Source organism: Eimeria necatrix, genomic scaffold (assembly GCF_000499385.1).
Source record: "Eimeria necatrix Houghton genomic scaffold, Enh_scaff76, whole genome shotgun sequence".
Taxonomy (NCBI): domain Eukaryota; phylum Apicomplexa; class Conoidasida; order Eucoccidiorida; family Eimeriidae; genus Eimeria; species Eimeria necatrix.
The window spans coordinates 20,705-35,294 of record NW_013654583.1 but is presented as its reverse complement, the minus strand read 5'-3'; the positions used below and the strand labels follow the sequence as shown (position 1 = coordinate 35,294).

General features: G+C 57.8%; 4 protein-coding genes across 4 annotated transcripts; 3 read left to right on the top strand and 1 right to left on the bottom strand.

Annotated features, from left to right (window-relative positions):
* Nucleotides 1–571: 571 nt before the first annotated feature.
* Nucleotides 572–9,337, top strand: ENH_00075110 (dual specificity protein phosphatase CDC14A, putative; the record flags this gene model as incomplete). The annotated part of the gene is made up of 16 exons (XM_013582848.1): nucleotides 572–749; nucleotides 908–1,683; nucleotides 1,831–1,882; nucleotides 2,004–2,144; nucleotides 2,253–2,330; nucleotides 2,912–3,001; nucleotides 3,256–3,513; nucleotides 3,698–3,913; nucleotides 4,142–4,221; nucleotides 6,591–6,842; nucleotides 7,111–7,472; nucleotides 7,676–7,798; nucleotides 8,051–8,141; nucleotides 8,398–8,508; nucleotides 8,718–8,794; nucleotides 8,959–9,337. 16 exons carry the CDS (start codon nucleotides 572–574, stop codon nucleotides 9,335–9,337), a joined length of 3,264 nt encoding a protein of 1,087 aa, XP_013438302.1.
* A 310-nt stretch (nucleotides 9,338–9,647) lies between these two features.
* On the top strand, nucleotides 9,648–10,667 carry ENH_00075100 (hypothetical protein; the record flags this gene model as incomplete). The annotated part of the gene is given in 2 exon segments (XM_013582847.1): nucleotides 9,648–10,331; nucleotides 10,335–10,667. Coding segments are annotated over 2 exon segments (1,017 nt in total).
* Nucleotides 10,668–11,091: 424 nt separating this feature from the next.
* On the bottom strand, nucleotides 11,092–12,517 carry ENH_00075090 (hypothetical protein, conserved; the record flags this gene model as incomplete). The annotated part of the gene is made up of 5 exons (XM_013582846.1): nucleotides 11,092–11,209; nucleotides 11,527–11,584; nucleotides 11,701–11,762; nucleotides 11,878–12,021; nucleotides 12,117–12,517. 5 exons carry the CDS (start codon nucleotides 12,515–12,517, stop codon nucleotides 11,092–11,094), a joined length of 783 nt encoding a protein of 260 aa, XP_013438300.1.
* An 809-nt stretch (nucleotides 12,518–13,326) lies between these two features.
* ENH_00075080 (hypothetical protein, conserved) lies at nucleotides 13,327–14,583 on the top strand (the record flags this gene model as incomplete). Its single annotated transcript, XM_013582845.1, has 2 exons — nucleotides 13,327–13,958; nucleotides 14,115–14,583. 2 exons carry the CDS (start codon nucleotides 13,327–13,329, stop codon nucleotides 14,581–14,583), a joined length of 1,101 nt encoding a protein of 366 aa, XP_013438299.1.
* Between the last annotated feature and the right edge of the window lie 7 nt (nucleotides 14,584–14,590).

Genomic DNA, 14,590 nt, shown 5'->3' with positions numbered 1-14,590 from the left:
TCCTTTTTCTCTACAGTGCCATCTATGCCGGACAGATATTATAATTTCTTACACATTTGCTACTCTTTTTTTTCAAGAAGCATCACATAGTCGTGATGTGTTGCAGCGATGGTGTTCAAGGCAGCGGTCAACGCGTGGGGCTTCTTGGCTGTGGCGACAACATTGCCGCAGGTGTCTACAGCATGTTGTTGAAAAGTTTGTTTTATTAACCTCAAGAGCTGGAAATACCTCATATTGAACAAATCGCAGCCCTCAAGAGAGCTACCAATTCGGTGCTTTGCGTTCCACATAGGAGCCAGGGCTTGTAGCCTTTCCGCCCCCAAAGGCGAGCTCATTTGAACACTAAATTCCCCCAGCTTCTCTGAGTTGAATACTTGCTAACAGTCCGCACATAGAAGGTCCAGGCGGGAAGTGACCTCGAGCTCTTTCCAGCTATTGCTGGGCTTTGCGTGACCAGAGTCGATGCAGCTGCGGCTTGGAGGGAGTTCAGCTACGCGGCGTGGCCACCTAGCGTCTTCATTTAAAGTTCTTTGGCTTATTGCTGCCAGCAGCAAGGCCCGTCTGGCCGCTGATGGCCGCTGCTGCAGCGCGGCCGCTGCTGCTGCGGCTAAACAGAATTCCTTTGAGGCAGACACACCGAAATGCCTCCACCCAAACTGGCCGCGGGGCAGCAACACGCGGCGACTTGGGCAGATCTCAGGGGCCATGCACTGTGTGGACATCACTGGATGAGTTTCGGGGCTTCCAGGGTACGGAAAAGCTTTCTGCTTCCCTCGGTCGGTGGCTACCGGTTACTAGGTGGTGGCTACGCGCGCAGTGGGCTTATATGCTCTATGCTTTCCTTTTTCTGAGAGCTGAGACATAAAATATATTAGAAATTTGAGCTGTTTATTGCATATTTCTGCAGATATCCCGGAATCCCGCCCCACGCTGCAGCTGCAGCGGCGCGGCAAGCCTGCTGGCAGCAACAGCAGCAGCGGCAGGAAACGTTCGCTTCCCCCCTGGATTTTCGCGCACGACATAAAGAACTTCACGGAGCTGCAGAGCCTTCAGCTGCCGGCCGCTGCAGACGCGGCTCAGCAGCAGCACGAGCAGCAGCAGCAGCAGCAGCAGCAGCAGCAGCAGCAGCAGCAGCAGCAGCAGCAGCAGCGCGGCAGTCTGCTGCCCCTGGCGGTGAACATAGTAGACAGCGACACGGGCGAGTACCTCGGCTGCGGCCTCTTCCACTCGCGGCCCCTCATTGCAGCTCGAGTGCTTGAAGACTTGAGCCCCTCCACTGTTCTGAATTCAGATTTCCTGCAGCAAAAGCTGCGGGAAGCAGCAGCCCGCCGCCGGGGGCTGCCGCCTGCAGTGTTTCTGTCTTGTGCAGAATCTGCTGGGCCCCACCCAGGGGCTTTTCTTGAAGATCCGGGGGCCCGGGGCCCCCCACAGCAGCCAGTGCATGCAGCGCATGCACTGCATGCAGAGCCTCCTGGGGCTGTTCCCCGGGGCTTTTACCGATTGGTTAATGCGGAAAGTGACGGACTTCCTGGACTTGTCGTGGACCTTTTTGGAGCTGCAGTGTCTGTACAGCAGCTCACAAGAGGCAAGCAGCTCCTGCTCCCCGCAGCAGCGCCTGAAGGCAGCCCCAAGTTCCACACAAGAAACACCAGAGGGGCCCCTCTGGGGCTTTTGGGGGGCCCCGTAGGGGCTGCTGGGGCTTGCTGAGTTCCGAAGGAGCCCCTAGGGGGCCCCCTAGGGGCTGCTGGGGCCTGCTGAGTTCTACAGGGGCCCCCAGGGGGCCCCTCAGGGGGCCCCTCAGGGGCTTGTGGGGCTTGCTGACTTTCACAGGGACCCCCAGGGGGCCCCCCAGCGAGCCCCTCAGGGGGCCCCTCAGGCGCTGGTGGGGCTTGCTGAGTTTTAAAGGGGCCCCCAGGGGGCCCCTCAGGGGGCCCCTCAGGGGGCCCCGCAGGGGCTGGTGGGGCTAGGTGAGTTTGTGCGGCTGCGGGTGGTGCGTGCTGCAGGCAGCGAGCTGCTGACTGCACCTTTTGTTGCAGCTCTGCAGCAGCTGCTGCAGCCCGCAGCTGTGGTGCTGCGCAACGACAGCTTTCTGCGGCAGCTGGAGCGGGACCCTTCCATGAAGCAGTATGCTGCAGTTGTTGCTGGTGGGTAGGCCGATGCTGCTGCTGCAGCGGGGCTAGGGTTTAGGGTTTAGGGTTTAGGGTTTAGGGTTTAGGGTTTAGGGTTTTGTGGGCTTTGAGGCCTGCGCTCAGGGGAACTGTCCGGTTGGCAGTGGATAGAAGAAGGCGGCAGCGCCTTCCCCGTTGATTTGCTGAACAGTCCAGACACAGGTTGGTTAGATCTTTCTCATTTGATTCTTCTTTGCTTATTATTAATCACTTCTTTTTTAATTCTTTTCGAATTGAAGGGAAATGAAACTGGCGAAGTGCTTCTTTGACAGCACTTCCATAGGCAGCTCGTGGCTTACCAGTGGCTGTTACTGGCTAGCTGCTGCTAGTTCTGGATTTGTTTCTGCCTCTGACTAGCAACATGTGGCTAGATGGTTCGTTTGTTGTGGCGAGACGTCCTTGGCTAGTGTCTGTGGCTAGCTGCTTGCGGAGAGCTCCCTTTGGCTCGCTAGCCGTGGCTAGCTGGAGTGGCCAGCTGGCTGGCACGGCTAGCTGGCATGGCCAGCTAGCTGAGGTGGCTAGCCAGCACGACTAGCTACCTTGCATGGCAAGCTGGCGTGGCTAGCTAGCTGGAGCAGCACGCTGGCTAGACCAGCTAGCTGGCGTGACTAGCTAGCTGGCGCGACTAGCTAGCTGGCGTGAATAGCTGGTGGCGTGGCTAGCTGGCGACTAGCTAGCTGGTGTGGCTAGCTGGCGACTAGCTAGCTGGCGTAGCTAGCTGCGCTGCGCACTTTTGAATGCAGGCTGGTACTACGACCGGCGGGAGGTTCGGGAGGCCGTGGCTCAGCTCGCTCGTGGCTCGCGGGTGTTGGACCTCCACTGCCACTCCGCAGGTGCTGCTCCCGCAGCAGCAGCTCGAGGCTAGTTAGTACTTAGTGCTTTGCAGTCCAGCTAGCTGCTGCAGCTAGCTGCAGCAGCTAGCTGCAGCAGCTAGCTACGTGCGTCGAGTTCTTGGGGCCTGCTCAAGCTGCGCCGAGCGCGAGCCCTTCCTGCGGCCAAAAGGTAGCGGCTGCAAAATACGTAAAATGGTGCTGCTGCTGCTGCTGCTGCTGTGCTGCTGCTGCTGTGCTGGCTCGTGCTGCTGCAGCATTCAGCATCGGGGCGCTGCGGCGAGGAGGTGCTCAGAGATGTGTCGGTGTGGACGTTTCGGGTCTGTCTCTCGAGCTCGCAGCAGCAGCAGCAAAGAAGAACAATCTGCAGCAGCAGCTGCTGCTGCAGCAGGCTGACGCCCTCCAGTGGCTGCGGCACAGAGCGCGGCCCTCCCGGCCTTCTTGTCTAGACAAAGACGCAACAGCAACTGCAGAAGCAGCTGCTCCTGTGGAAGCAGCAGCTCAAGTTCCTGCAGGTAAGTCTCGCCTGCACTGCATTTCAGTTTTTCGTTTTAGTTTATTTGTTTCTGCATCCCACTCGTTTCTTTCGAAGGGAGTGGACCATTGGTCATCACCGCTGGTGCGCCTGCAGCGCCGTTTGCTGCTGCCTGCGGCTGCTAGTCTGGGTGCCTATGCTTTGCTGCTGCTGCTGCACCTCAGAAGCCCAGTTTGATATTGTCATTATGGACCCCCCTGCACCCCACAGACAGGGCTTGGTGCAAGCTTTCACTGCCGAGCTGCTGCAGCTGGCTGCTGCTGCTGCCAGAGTCCTTAGCAGCGGAGGGCGGCTGGTGGTCGTTGAGAGCAGCAGATTTCTAGAGCTGGAGCAGCTGCTGAACATCTTAAATGAAGCAGTTTCAGCTGCAGGCAGAACCGGTGAGCCACAGCTAGCTAGGCAGCTAGCCACCCAGCTAGCCAGCCCTACAGCTACCGCGCACTCTAGCAAGAACTGGCAGACTGTGTTCGCTACGGCAGCTCCTCTCTTTCAATTCGCAGCAGCAGCAGCGCACGCTGCCTTTTTGGCTAGGCAGACCGGAATTGGACCATTGGTCCACTGGCCGCCCTCAGCAGCAGCAACAGCCACTCTGCTGCGCTGCGCTGCAGCCGCCCTCGAAATGCACGGGGGCCCCACTCTGGACTGCCCGCAAGACCTGCGCACTCAGGGCATCACGGGGATGAAGTGGGTGATCTTGCAGCTTTCTTAGGTGAACTTGTGCACAAGAATTGCCAATTCGTGAATTAAACATGAATAAATGCTTCAGAAGACTGCGCAGTAGACTGTGTGGCTCATGCACGAGGGAAGCTGCAGCGAGAGGCCGGCTTGCCCGCGGGTAGCGGATCGGCTGACCCGCACTTTTCATGTTTCTGTTGCAACTCCGAACAAACTCTTTGGAAGATAAAGTCCTTTTTGATTGTTCTCCCTTTGCGAACTCAAGAATGGCGACATCAAGTGCATGCACAAAGCACAGGTAATACACAACTGGCCGGCGCTTTCGTCTTCACCCAGAAACGACCGAAAGATGTTTCCAGCAAATGCAGCTTTCACAGGTCTCGCCGCAGGAGGCACTTGTGATGCATGCATGCAAATTTGTCGCCAAAGCACATGTATTCCATGAGTTTTCTCCCAATGAAAAACAAAACAAAAGATTTTCCTTTTCCATTAAGTACCTTCACTTCGTATTCCGCAACGCAAAGGTCGGTGCAAACACAAGCAGTGCAACCTGGCTCTTCCCGCTTCTTAAGATACGCAGCTCTGCGGAAAATGCACTTTTTATGTCCAATATATTATAAAGATACTACAAGGAAACATTATAAACATTCTACAAGGAACATAAACAGCTGCACAGGATGGCGTGGGAGGTGTTACTCCATCGGAGGCGGCCTAACTAGGCTCCCCAGAGCGCCTTCTGGAGCATGCAGCTTCCCGATTTCTTTCCATTTCGAGAACTCATGATGCTTCTAAGCAACAGAGTTCCAAAAGCAGAGAAGTCCTGCGAAAAGTCGGCTGAAGGGGCCAGGAGAACCCGCCCATTTCATCTTTTGGTGGCTGGTTTCCACTTTGCTCGACTAACCTTTATTGTCTGAGTGGGGCTGCTGATTAGCGGAAGTGCTGCACAGCCTAAAAGTGCACAAACCACCAAAGATGGCGGAACACACTGCTCGCTGTTGGCTGGCTGGCGAGCTTTTCAAAACAAGCCGAGCAGCGAGAGAGCAGCAGCAGCAGCAGCAGCTTCTTTCCAGAATAGTTCCGGCGAAGCAGCGAAAGCAAAGAAGTAGTGCAGAAGTGCTGCAGCTGGCTCTGGAGTTCAAACCAAGCAGTTCAACGGCCAGCGCTAGGCGTGTGCAGTGTCTTGCTGGAACAGCTGAGTTCCCCGGCTGAACGGTCTTCGGGAAAAGTTTTGCGAGTTGCTTTTTCAAGTTAATTGTCGTGGAAAGTGCAGGAGCGCGGGAAACCCGCAGAAGACCGCGGGGGAAACGAACTAGCCAGCGGTCTGCTGCAGCCGCCGCAGGCGGGCTGCGCTGGAAGATCTGGCCCCGGAGTTAGGGCCCTCTTGAGCTTTTCTTGCGAATTCTTTCGGAAAAAAGGAGATGGAAAGCTGAAGTGTGGAAAGGAGCGCGGCGACGCGGCGTGGAGGAGTCGCGATGGAGGAGGGAAGCAGCGGGGTTTGCGTGCAGGTTTCGAGAGGATCTGAGTTTCCTTCGACTGAATTGTTTTGCATTCAGTGATTTTCTTTTGTTTTTCGCATTTTGCCTCTCCGAAAGGCGGAAAAAGGCGTCTTGAACTTGCTGATCAGCAGCGGGAGCGGGGCTGCCTCCAGCCTTACGCGGCACTCACCGCCCGCTGCAGCGCCGCCGCCGCCGCATCGCCAGTTTCCACAGTTTGTTCGAACTCATTTTTGCAATTTTTTCCTTTGCGCAGCGCCTTTCAAGAAGGCGGGGCGCCGCACCTCAGCAGTGTGGCTGTGAGTCACTCAAGCTGCGCCGAGGCAGACAACCCGCTGCAGTGTTCCTGTGCGCAGCTGCGGCCAGGCGCAGCGCGAGACGCCGCAGCAGCTTCTTAAGGGTCTTTTTAGGCAGCAGTGGAGCTTTGTGGGGCACTCGAAGCAGCAAAAAGGCCGCTGCGCGCAGCAGGGGGACGGGAGCAGCGCAGCAGCTTCCCAACTGCAGCAGATGGAACCCCTGCGAGCCGGCGCTCTGTAGGCTGCTGCTGCTTCTCTTCCCAGTTGCTGCACCCAAGGGGCTTCCAGGGGGGGCTTTGGCCGGCGCAGCGGCGCCGCTTTCTCGCCTTCGCCGGCCTGCTGCTGCGGCGCTGCTGCAGTGCTGCTGCTGCAGCGCTGCTGCAGTGCTGCTGCTGCAGCGCCGCTGCTGCGGCCCGTGCGCAGCTCCTCCTGCGTTTGCTGCAGCAGCAGATCCTGGCCAACTCCTCCTCTTCGCGCTCGGGAACAGCCGCGGCCTCTCGCTCGCGCTATGGGAGTTTCTGTCCCACCGTCTTCCGCCGTCGCTCCCGCTGCTGCTGCTGCTGCTGCTGCTGCTGCTGCTGCTGCTGCTGCAGCTGGCGAATCCGCTGCTGCAGGGGAAGGCGCTGGTGCACTACAGCTCGTACTCGCCGCAGCACGTGACGAACGCCGTGCTGCTGCTGTGCAGCTTTCTCGTTGCTGCAGCAGCAAAGTCTCCAGATGAAGCTCTTGAGCCTTTTTTAAAAACAAATATTTATTTAGCTTCTTACAGAGACGCCACTTACTCGCAGTGCAGCTTCCGCCTCACAGTGCTGGACTGCCTGCAGGGGCTCGCCTACGCCATGCAGGTCCGCTAAAGTCTTCTAAATTCTTCTAAATTCTTCTAAATTATTCTAAATTGTTTTAAATTATTCAAAATTATTCAAAATTATTCAAAAATAATTTAAAATTGTTCCGAAATTCGCAAAAATTGGCCAAAAATGTTCCAAAATGTTCAAAATTTTCCTAAGTGAAGCTGCGCGCGCGGCGGCTGCGCGCGCCGGACGCGTGCGCCAGGGTTTAGGGTTTAGGGTTTAGGGTTTGCTGCTGCTGCTGCTGCTGCTGCTGCTGCTGCAGCTGGGGTGGTTCAGCCTGTCTTCTTTCAACCACGCCCAGTATGAACACTACGAAAGACTGGAAAATGGAGATATGAGTTGGGTAATTCCTGGAAAGTTTTTGGCATTTAGCTGCCCCTCAGTAGGTGCTGCTGCGATGTGCCCGCGGCGCAGCAGCGACTGCAGCAGCAGCAGCAGCAGCGGCAGCAGCAGCAGCGGCAGCAACGGCGGCTGCAACCCCTCCTACTATGTCCGCGTCTTCAAAAAACTTAACATCAAACTTGTCATTCGACTTAACAAAAAAATGTACGACTCTGAAGTCTTCAAGGAGGCGGGCATAGACCACCAAGACCTTTTCTTCGTCGACGGCACCTGTCCCCCCAGGTCCCCAAACCCTAAACCCTAAACCCTAAACCCTAAACCCTAGTTAGCGCCGGGCCCCGAGCAGCGGCGCCTGCAGCAGCTGCTCGCCCGCGACCAGCAGGCGAGGGAGTGGGGGGCCAACGCGGGAGGCTTTGCGCGTTCGCCTCTAGGGTTTAGGGTTTAGGGTTTAGGGTTTAGGGTTTAGGGTTTAGGGTTTGCTGCAGAGATATTATGGACAAGTTTTTGAAGCTTTGCGAAGCATGCGACGGCGCGGTGGCTGTACACTGCAAAGCCGGGCTTGGCCGGACAGGCTCTCTGATAGGCTGTTACGCAATCAAAAACCACAAGTATTTAAACCCTAAACCCTAAACCCTAAACCCTAAACCCTGATTCGCGAGCCGGCTCGTCCGCAGCGCAGCGCACATGCAGCACGCTGGGGCTGAGGTGTACGTACACCCGAAGCTTGCTGCTGCTGCTTGTGGTGTACGTACAACCGAAGCTTGCTGCTGCTGCTTGGGGTGTACGTACACCCGAAGCTTGCTGCTGCTGCTTGTGGTGTACGTACACCCGAAGCTTGCTGCTGCTGCTTTTGCTTTCAGATTTCCAGCACTTCCTTGGATTGGTTGGAACAGAATTTGCCGGCCAGGAAGCGTCTTGGGTCCCCAGCAATACTTTTTGTGTGCCATTGAAGTGAGGAGGAAGGGTTTAGGGTTTAGGGTTTAGGGTTTAGGGTTTAGGGTTTAGGGTCTGGGGTTTGGGCTTCCCTGCGAGCAGCGACGCTGCTGCGGCTCTGCAGCAGCGCCGCTGCGGCGCTGCTGCGGCGCTTCTGCGCTGCTGCTGCGCTGCTGCTGCGCTGCTGCTGCGGCTGCTGCTGCAATGCTGCTGCTGCGCTGCTGCTGCTGCTGCTGCTGCAGCGTCTCTGTTTGCTTCTTTGCTGCTGCTGCAGAATGAACTCATGAAAAGAGAAGCAGCTCCAGGCTGTCCGGCGGTGCGGCACCGCCCGCGAGAAAGAGTGTCAGAAGACGCGGAGCTCGAGACTCTGGCCCTCAGCATGAAGGTCCCTAAACCCTAAACCCTAAACCCTAAACCCTAAACCCTCAGCTCTAGAGCTCAGTGCCTAGGCGGTAGAGTGATGGGGGGTTGCGCTCGGGGCACGAGGAGTTATTTGCTGGTGTTCAGGGTTTCAGGTTCGGGGTTTAGGGTTTAGGGTTTAGGGTGTAGGGTTTAGGGTTTAGGGTTTAGGGTTTAGGGTTTGGGCCCGCGCAGGACATGCAACTTGAAGACAGGCGAATTGCGCAGCAGGGAGACGAGGGACAGGGCGATCGGCTTATGGAGGCAAAGAGGTGCGCTAAACCCTAAACCCTAAACCCTAAACCCTAACCCCTTGAGTCTTAGAGCTACAGGCTGAGAAAAGGGGCCTTTGCTGCGTTCAACGAAGCCCGTATCAGTTGCTAGGGTTTAGGGTTTAGGGTTTAGGGTTTAGGGTTTAGAGCCGTGTCTTGCACAGAAGGTCGAAGCCAGCACTGGGCTGCAGCGCGAACGGCGAGGCATCGCAGGAGCCCCTAGATGAGAGGCCTGCTCTCCGCAGTGATTCTGCTGCTGCTGCTGCTGCTGCTGCTGCTGCTGCTGCTGCTGCTGCTGCTGGGGATTTGTCCACCTCCTCCCGCTTCGACGCAATAGTGCGCAGCAAAATTGCGGGGCCGCTGGTGCCCTCGTTTGCAGCAGGCGCAGCAAGTGGCCGGAAAGGCGGCAGCAGCTGCCACGGGCCTGCTGCAGCAGCAGCAGCAGCAGCAGCAGCAGCAGCAGCAGCAGGGGGCCCCTCCTCCGGCATGTGCGTCGCTTCCTCCTGTAGGCCCGCTGGAAGCAGATCCCGAAATGATGTCTAGTAAAGGGCTTTACTTTTTAAGCTGGTCGAGCCGAGCTGCAGCACGCCCTCACTCTGCTGCTGCTGCTGCTGCTGCTGCTGCTGCTGCTGCTGCATGCATGCAGCAGTGCATGCATTTGCTGCGACGCAGCGACGCAGAAGAAAGGGAAGCCGCTCGAGGCCCGATGAGTGTGGGGCTTTACAGACAGTGGGCGCTGGGGTGTATGTACACTTCAGCACAATTAACTTTTTGCTAAACGCTCTCAGGGGTCTTACTAGAAGCAAAAAAGCCCCTGCTGCAGTCCAACTGTACTCCCTACAAAGTCCCATGCATGCATGCATGCATGCATGCATGCAGCAGCGGCCCCCAAGCTGCGCTGCACAGGGCTCAAAACGCATTGTTTCTTTTTATCTTTAGTGTGCGCTGGGCTGCAGGGCCTTCTGCGCATGCACACTCTTTGAGGCTACACAGAAAGTCGCAGCGAATCTCCCCAAACAAGAAAGCCCCTAAGGGGCCCCCAGGGGGGCCCCCCTGGGGGCCCCCAAGGGGCCCCCAGGGGGGCCGCTGGGGTCCTCAGGGGGCCCCCAGGGGGGCCCCCGGGGAGCAACGGGGATCCCCAGGGGGCCCGCTGGGGACCTCAGGGGGCCCCCAGGAGGGCCCCAGGGGAGCAACGGGGGCCCCCAGAGGGGCCCCTGGGGAGCTCAGGGGGCCCCCAAGGGGGCCCCTAGGGAGCTCCGGGGGGCCCCTGGGGGCCCCCCGGAGCTCCCTAGGGGGGCCCCTGGGGGCCCCTGGGGGCCCCTGGGGAAGCCCCGGAGGAGGCGCTAAGGGGGCCTCTGAGGAGCCCCGGCGGGCCCCCAAAGCTCCCCGGGGGCCCCCAAAGGGGCCCCAGGGGAGCTTTGGGGGGCCCCTGGGGATGTACCAGTGGGGGCCCCATGATCCATTGGAGGGCCCCGGGGGGCCCCGGGGGGCCCCAAGGGGGCCCCCGGGGGGCCCCCGGGGGCCCCCTGGGGGCCCCTAAGGGTACTTCCGTAGAAGTTGCTGCCAGGAAGTAGCACAGAGAACAGGTTTTTTCCAGGATAGGGCCCCCGGGAGTGCGCAGCAAATGGGTGGGGGTGCTGCAGCAGCAGCAGCAGCAGCAAACACCCCGGCAGGTGGCTGCTGTTGCAGCAGCAGCAGCAGCAGCAAACGCGCCGACGGGTGCCTGCTGCAGCAGCAGCAGCAAACGCACCGGCAGCTGGCTGCTGCAGCAGCAGCAGGCAGCTGCCGATACACCGCAACTTACACTTCTCTAAACGTACTCATCGAAACCCTAAAAAGGGTTTTTGAGAGGGTTTGTTGTGGCGGGGTCTAGGGTTTAGGATCTAGGGTTTAGAGCTAGGGTTTGGAGCTAGGGTTTAGGAGCTAGGGTTTGGAGCTAGGGTTTAGGAGCTAGGGTTTAGGATCTAGGGTTTGGATCTAGGGTTTGGAGCTAGGGTTTAGGAGCTAGGGTTTAGCAGCTAGGGTTTAGGATCTAGGGTTTGGATCTAGGGTTTGGATCTAGGGTTTGGAGCTAGGGTTTGGAGCTAGGGTTTAGGATCTAGGGTTTAGGAGCTAGGGTTTGGAGCTAGGGTTTGGAGCTAGGGTTTAGGAGCTAGGGTTTGGAGCTAGGGTTTAGGAGCTAGGGTTTGGAGCAAGGTTTTGAGGCAGCAGCAGTGGCAGTTCCGCAGCTAGTGCGGGCTGGCCAGACGGCTCAGAGCCTAGGGTTTAGGGTTTAGGGTTTAGGGTTTAGGGTTTGGTCAAGGACGCAGAATTCGTTTGCGCAGCTTTCCAATGCGCAGCTCCGCAGAAGTCTCGAGGTGGCTTTCCGCAATTAGCGAAAGGCAGCAAAGATATCTTTCCACAGTCCCCACTCCCCTGCAGCAGCAGCAAAGTCCAATAATTCAATTGCAGCAGCAGTAGCAGCGGCAGCCATTGCTGTAGCAGCAGCAACAGCAGCAGCAGCAGCAGCAAGTGTTGCTGCAGCAGCAGCAGCAGCAGCAGCAGCAGCAGCGTGTAGCGCACCTAGCTCAGCGTCGCGGTAAAGCTGGTAAGTCCGCAGCTGATGCGTAGATGTGTCCCGCAGCTGCACTTCACGGCGGCTGCTGCTGCAGGCGAATTCGTAAGCCAAGTACTCGCAGCAGCAGCAGCAGCAGCAGCAGCAGCAGCAGCAGCAGCAAACCAAGTCCTCTCACGCCGCGTTCGGTCTGAGTCCAGTCGTCGAAGCAATTCGAATGCCAGCAGAGGGACGACCTGCGAGCAGGCGGTTGCATGCGCTTGAATGCATGCACAGATCTGCTGCTGCTGCTGCTGCTGCAGCAAAACAGCAGCAGCAGCAGCAGCAGCAGCAGCAGCAGCAGCAGCCTTACAGATTGGGACTAAGAGGCGTCGCTGGGTGCGTTCTTGTGGACTGCTGCAGGGCTCGTGAGTCCTGAGAAAGTTTATTTAAAAAATGAAAAAAGACTTTTTCCATTTTAGTTTATTTTTAAAAAATGAAAAAAAGTATTTTTGAAATTTAAAGCTCCAACTTCAAAGTGCATGCGTACCGCGCAGACGTCACACTGACCATGGAGCGGAGGGCCCACTGCTGCTGCTGCTGCTGCTGCTGCTGGTGCTGCTGCTGCTGCTGCTGCTGCTGCTGCTGCTGCTGCTGCTGCTGATCAAGGGCGACATACAGCTCGGATGCGGTACTGGGAAGGGCGGCGATGAGTTCAAGGAAAGTGCAGCAACAGCAGCAGCAGCAGCAGCAGTAGCAGCAGCAGCAGCAGCAGCAGCAGCAGCTTACCTCGAGCATTGGCTAGCTTCGGGGTCGCTGTACATGTTGTGTAAGTGGCTTTGAGAATCTTCTAGGGCCCCAGGAGTCTGCCTGTGAGGCTCTTCAGGGGCCCATTCTTCTGCTGCTGCTGCTTCTGCTGCTGCTGCTTCTGCTGCTGCTGCTGCTTCCCCACATTCTGAGGGGGAACTGCTGCAGCAGCTGCTGCACCTGCGCTTGGGGGGCCCCTGGGGGGCCCCCAGCGCTTCGCCGTGGCTCTGCCACATTTGCAGCTTCGTCAGCTTCTGGCGAATCCGCGAAAGCAGCTCCCGCACTTCGGACTCTTGCTGCTTCCAGTCCACTGCAGAAACCCAACTCCGAGCATTTTCCAAAGCTCTGAAGTAAGGAGAAGGCAAAAAGAAGCTTTCTGCCATTCTGGCTGGTTCTCAAGAAGCTGCTGCTCACGCGGTGCAGCAGCAGCAGCGCCAGCAGCAGCAGCCGAAACGAATTCAAGTTGGGAAACAAAGTCTTTTTCTGAAGCGATCAGCCGGGAAAAACGGAAATATTTACTATTTTCAACAGATATGCGGGAGAAAAAACAAATTTCGTGCAAGTTTTATCCAGGAAAGTTCTTCTGGGAAACAGTGAAACCTGCAAGGCGGAACTCCGCGGTTTCTGGTGTACGTAAGCCGCGGCGCTGCAGAAGTTCCCGAGGCAAAATCGACGAATTTTGGCTTGAAATAAAGGGAAATAGAATCAAAATAAATAAATAAATAATTAAAAATATTAGACAAGTTTGATCAGAGCATTTCCTGGCTTTGTTGCTCTCCGCAATGTTGAATTCAGCATTCGCCGCCGCGCCTGAACAGACCAGCTCACCAGTGGAATGCAGCGCCGCTGCGCAGCAACTGGACGCCAAATTTCTCCCAAACTTCTTTAACTTTCTGCGTTTTTGAAATATTAAATCAAAAGAAAAAACCGAAGACAAAAATACTCCATTTTGTTCTTCTCTGGCGACCGTCGATGGCAGCGGAGGGGCCCCCTGCAGGCGCTCGAGGCGGGAGGGGCCCCCCTCGCTGCCGATTCCTCTGCGCCAGTGGCTTTCCCGCGGGAAAGTCTGGACAATTTCCATTTGAATTATTTATTTAAATGCTAAATTACATTTTTAATTATTTCGAAGCAAGAAATGAGTCTTGAAATGATATTCTGAACTCCCTGAGGCGCTGATCTGGCTGTCTTTGGGATGTGCCGGCTGCTGCTGCGCAGCTCTTGGCCCCAAATTGCCCTTCCACTTTGTTCAAATTCACCTTTTCGGGGGCCCGCTGCTGCTGCTGCTGCTGCTGCTTCTGCTGCTGCTGCTGCTGCATGCAGCGCTCTGCAGCAGCACCCCCAGCCATTTTACCCGCAGCAGCGCTGCAGCCCGCAGCAGCAGCGTGGGCACTTGCTGCGGTCCCTGTGTAGTGCTGCAGGAGGCCGCTGGAATCAGCACAGCCACCAGCAGCAGCAGCAGCAGCAGCAGCAGCAGCAGCAGCAGCAGCAGCAGGGGCGGAAGGTGTGCGTAGAGTCTGTTCTCCGGGCCTTCAACCTCGAGGGCCTCGAGGCCCACAAAGCCTCGTGGGCCCAGCTGGGCCTCCTGGGGGCCCTCAGGCTCTCTGGGGGGCCCCCCAGAGGGCCTGGGGGCCCCCAGGAGGCCCAGCAGGGGGGCCCCCCCCGAGGGCCTGGGGGCCCCCAGGAGGCCCAGCAGGGGGGCCCCCCCCGGGGGCCTGGGGGCCCCCCGGAGGCCCAGGGGGGGGCCCCCAGCCAGCAGTTCTATGGGGGCCCCCGCAGGGAGCGTTTGCTGTTCTTGGTGGCGCAGCAAGAAGCAGCAAAGCTGTGGTGAGTTTATACTTTTCCTTTTGCTGCTGCTTGCTGCTGCTTGCTGCTGCTTGCTGCTGCTTGCTGCTGCTTGCTGCTGCCTTGCTGCTGCGCGCGGTGTACGTACACCCCAGCAGCTGCGCAGGTGTACGTACACCCCACGCTGCGGGCCTGCAGGGCAGCAGCACTTGCTGCGCTGCATGCAGCAGGGCTGCGTTTGCTGCTGGGAGTTGATTTAGAATGGAGTCCTGCTGCTGCTGCTGTGCAGCAGCAGCAGCAGCAGCAGCAGCAGCAAGCGGGGGCTGCAGCAGCAGCACCTCGAGTGGCGCTGCTGCAGCTGTGCGTAGAAAGGCAGCAGCAAGGAGATGAGTGGCCCCCCTGCAGCGAAGCAGCAGCAGACGAAACTCCCCTTCCAGCAGCAGCAGCAGCAGCAGCAGCAGCAGCAGCAGCGTGTGTATCTGCGGAAGCAGGAGCTTCTGCTGCAGCAAAGCAGAATGCTGCGCTGCTGCATGCAGCAGCAGCTGCTGCTGATCTTGGCTTTGTGCTGCTGCTGGATTTGGCTGAAGAGGCGCAGCAAATCATGGAGCATCTCAAGCCGCTGCTGGAAGACCCCAAGCTGCCTAAAGTTGTAAACCCTAAACCCTAAACCCTAA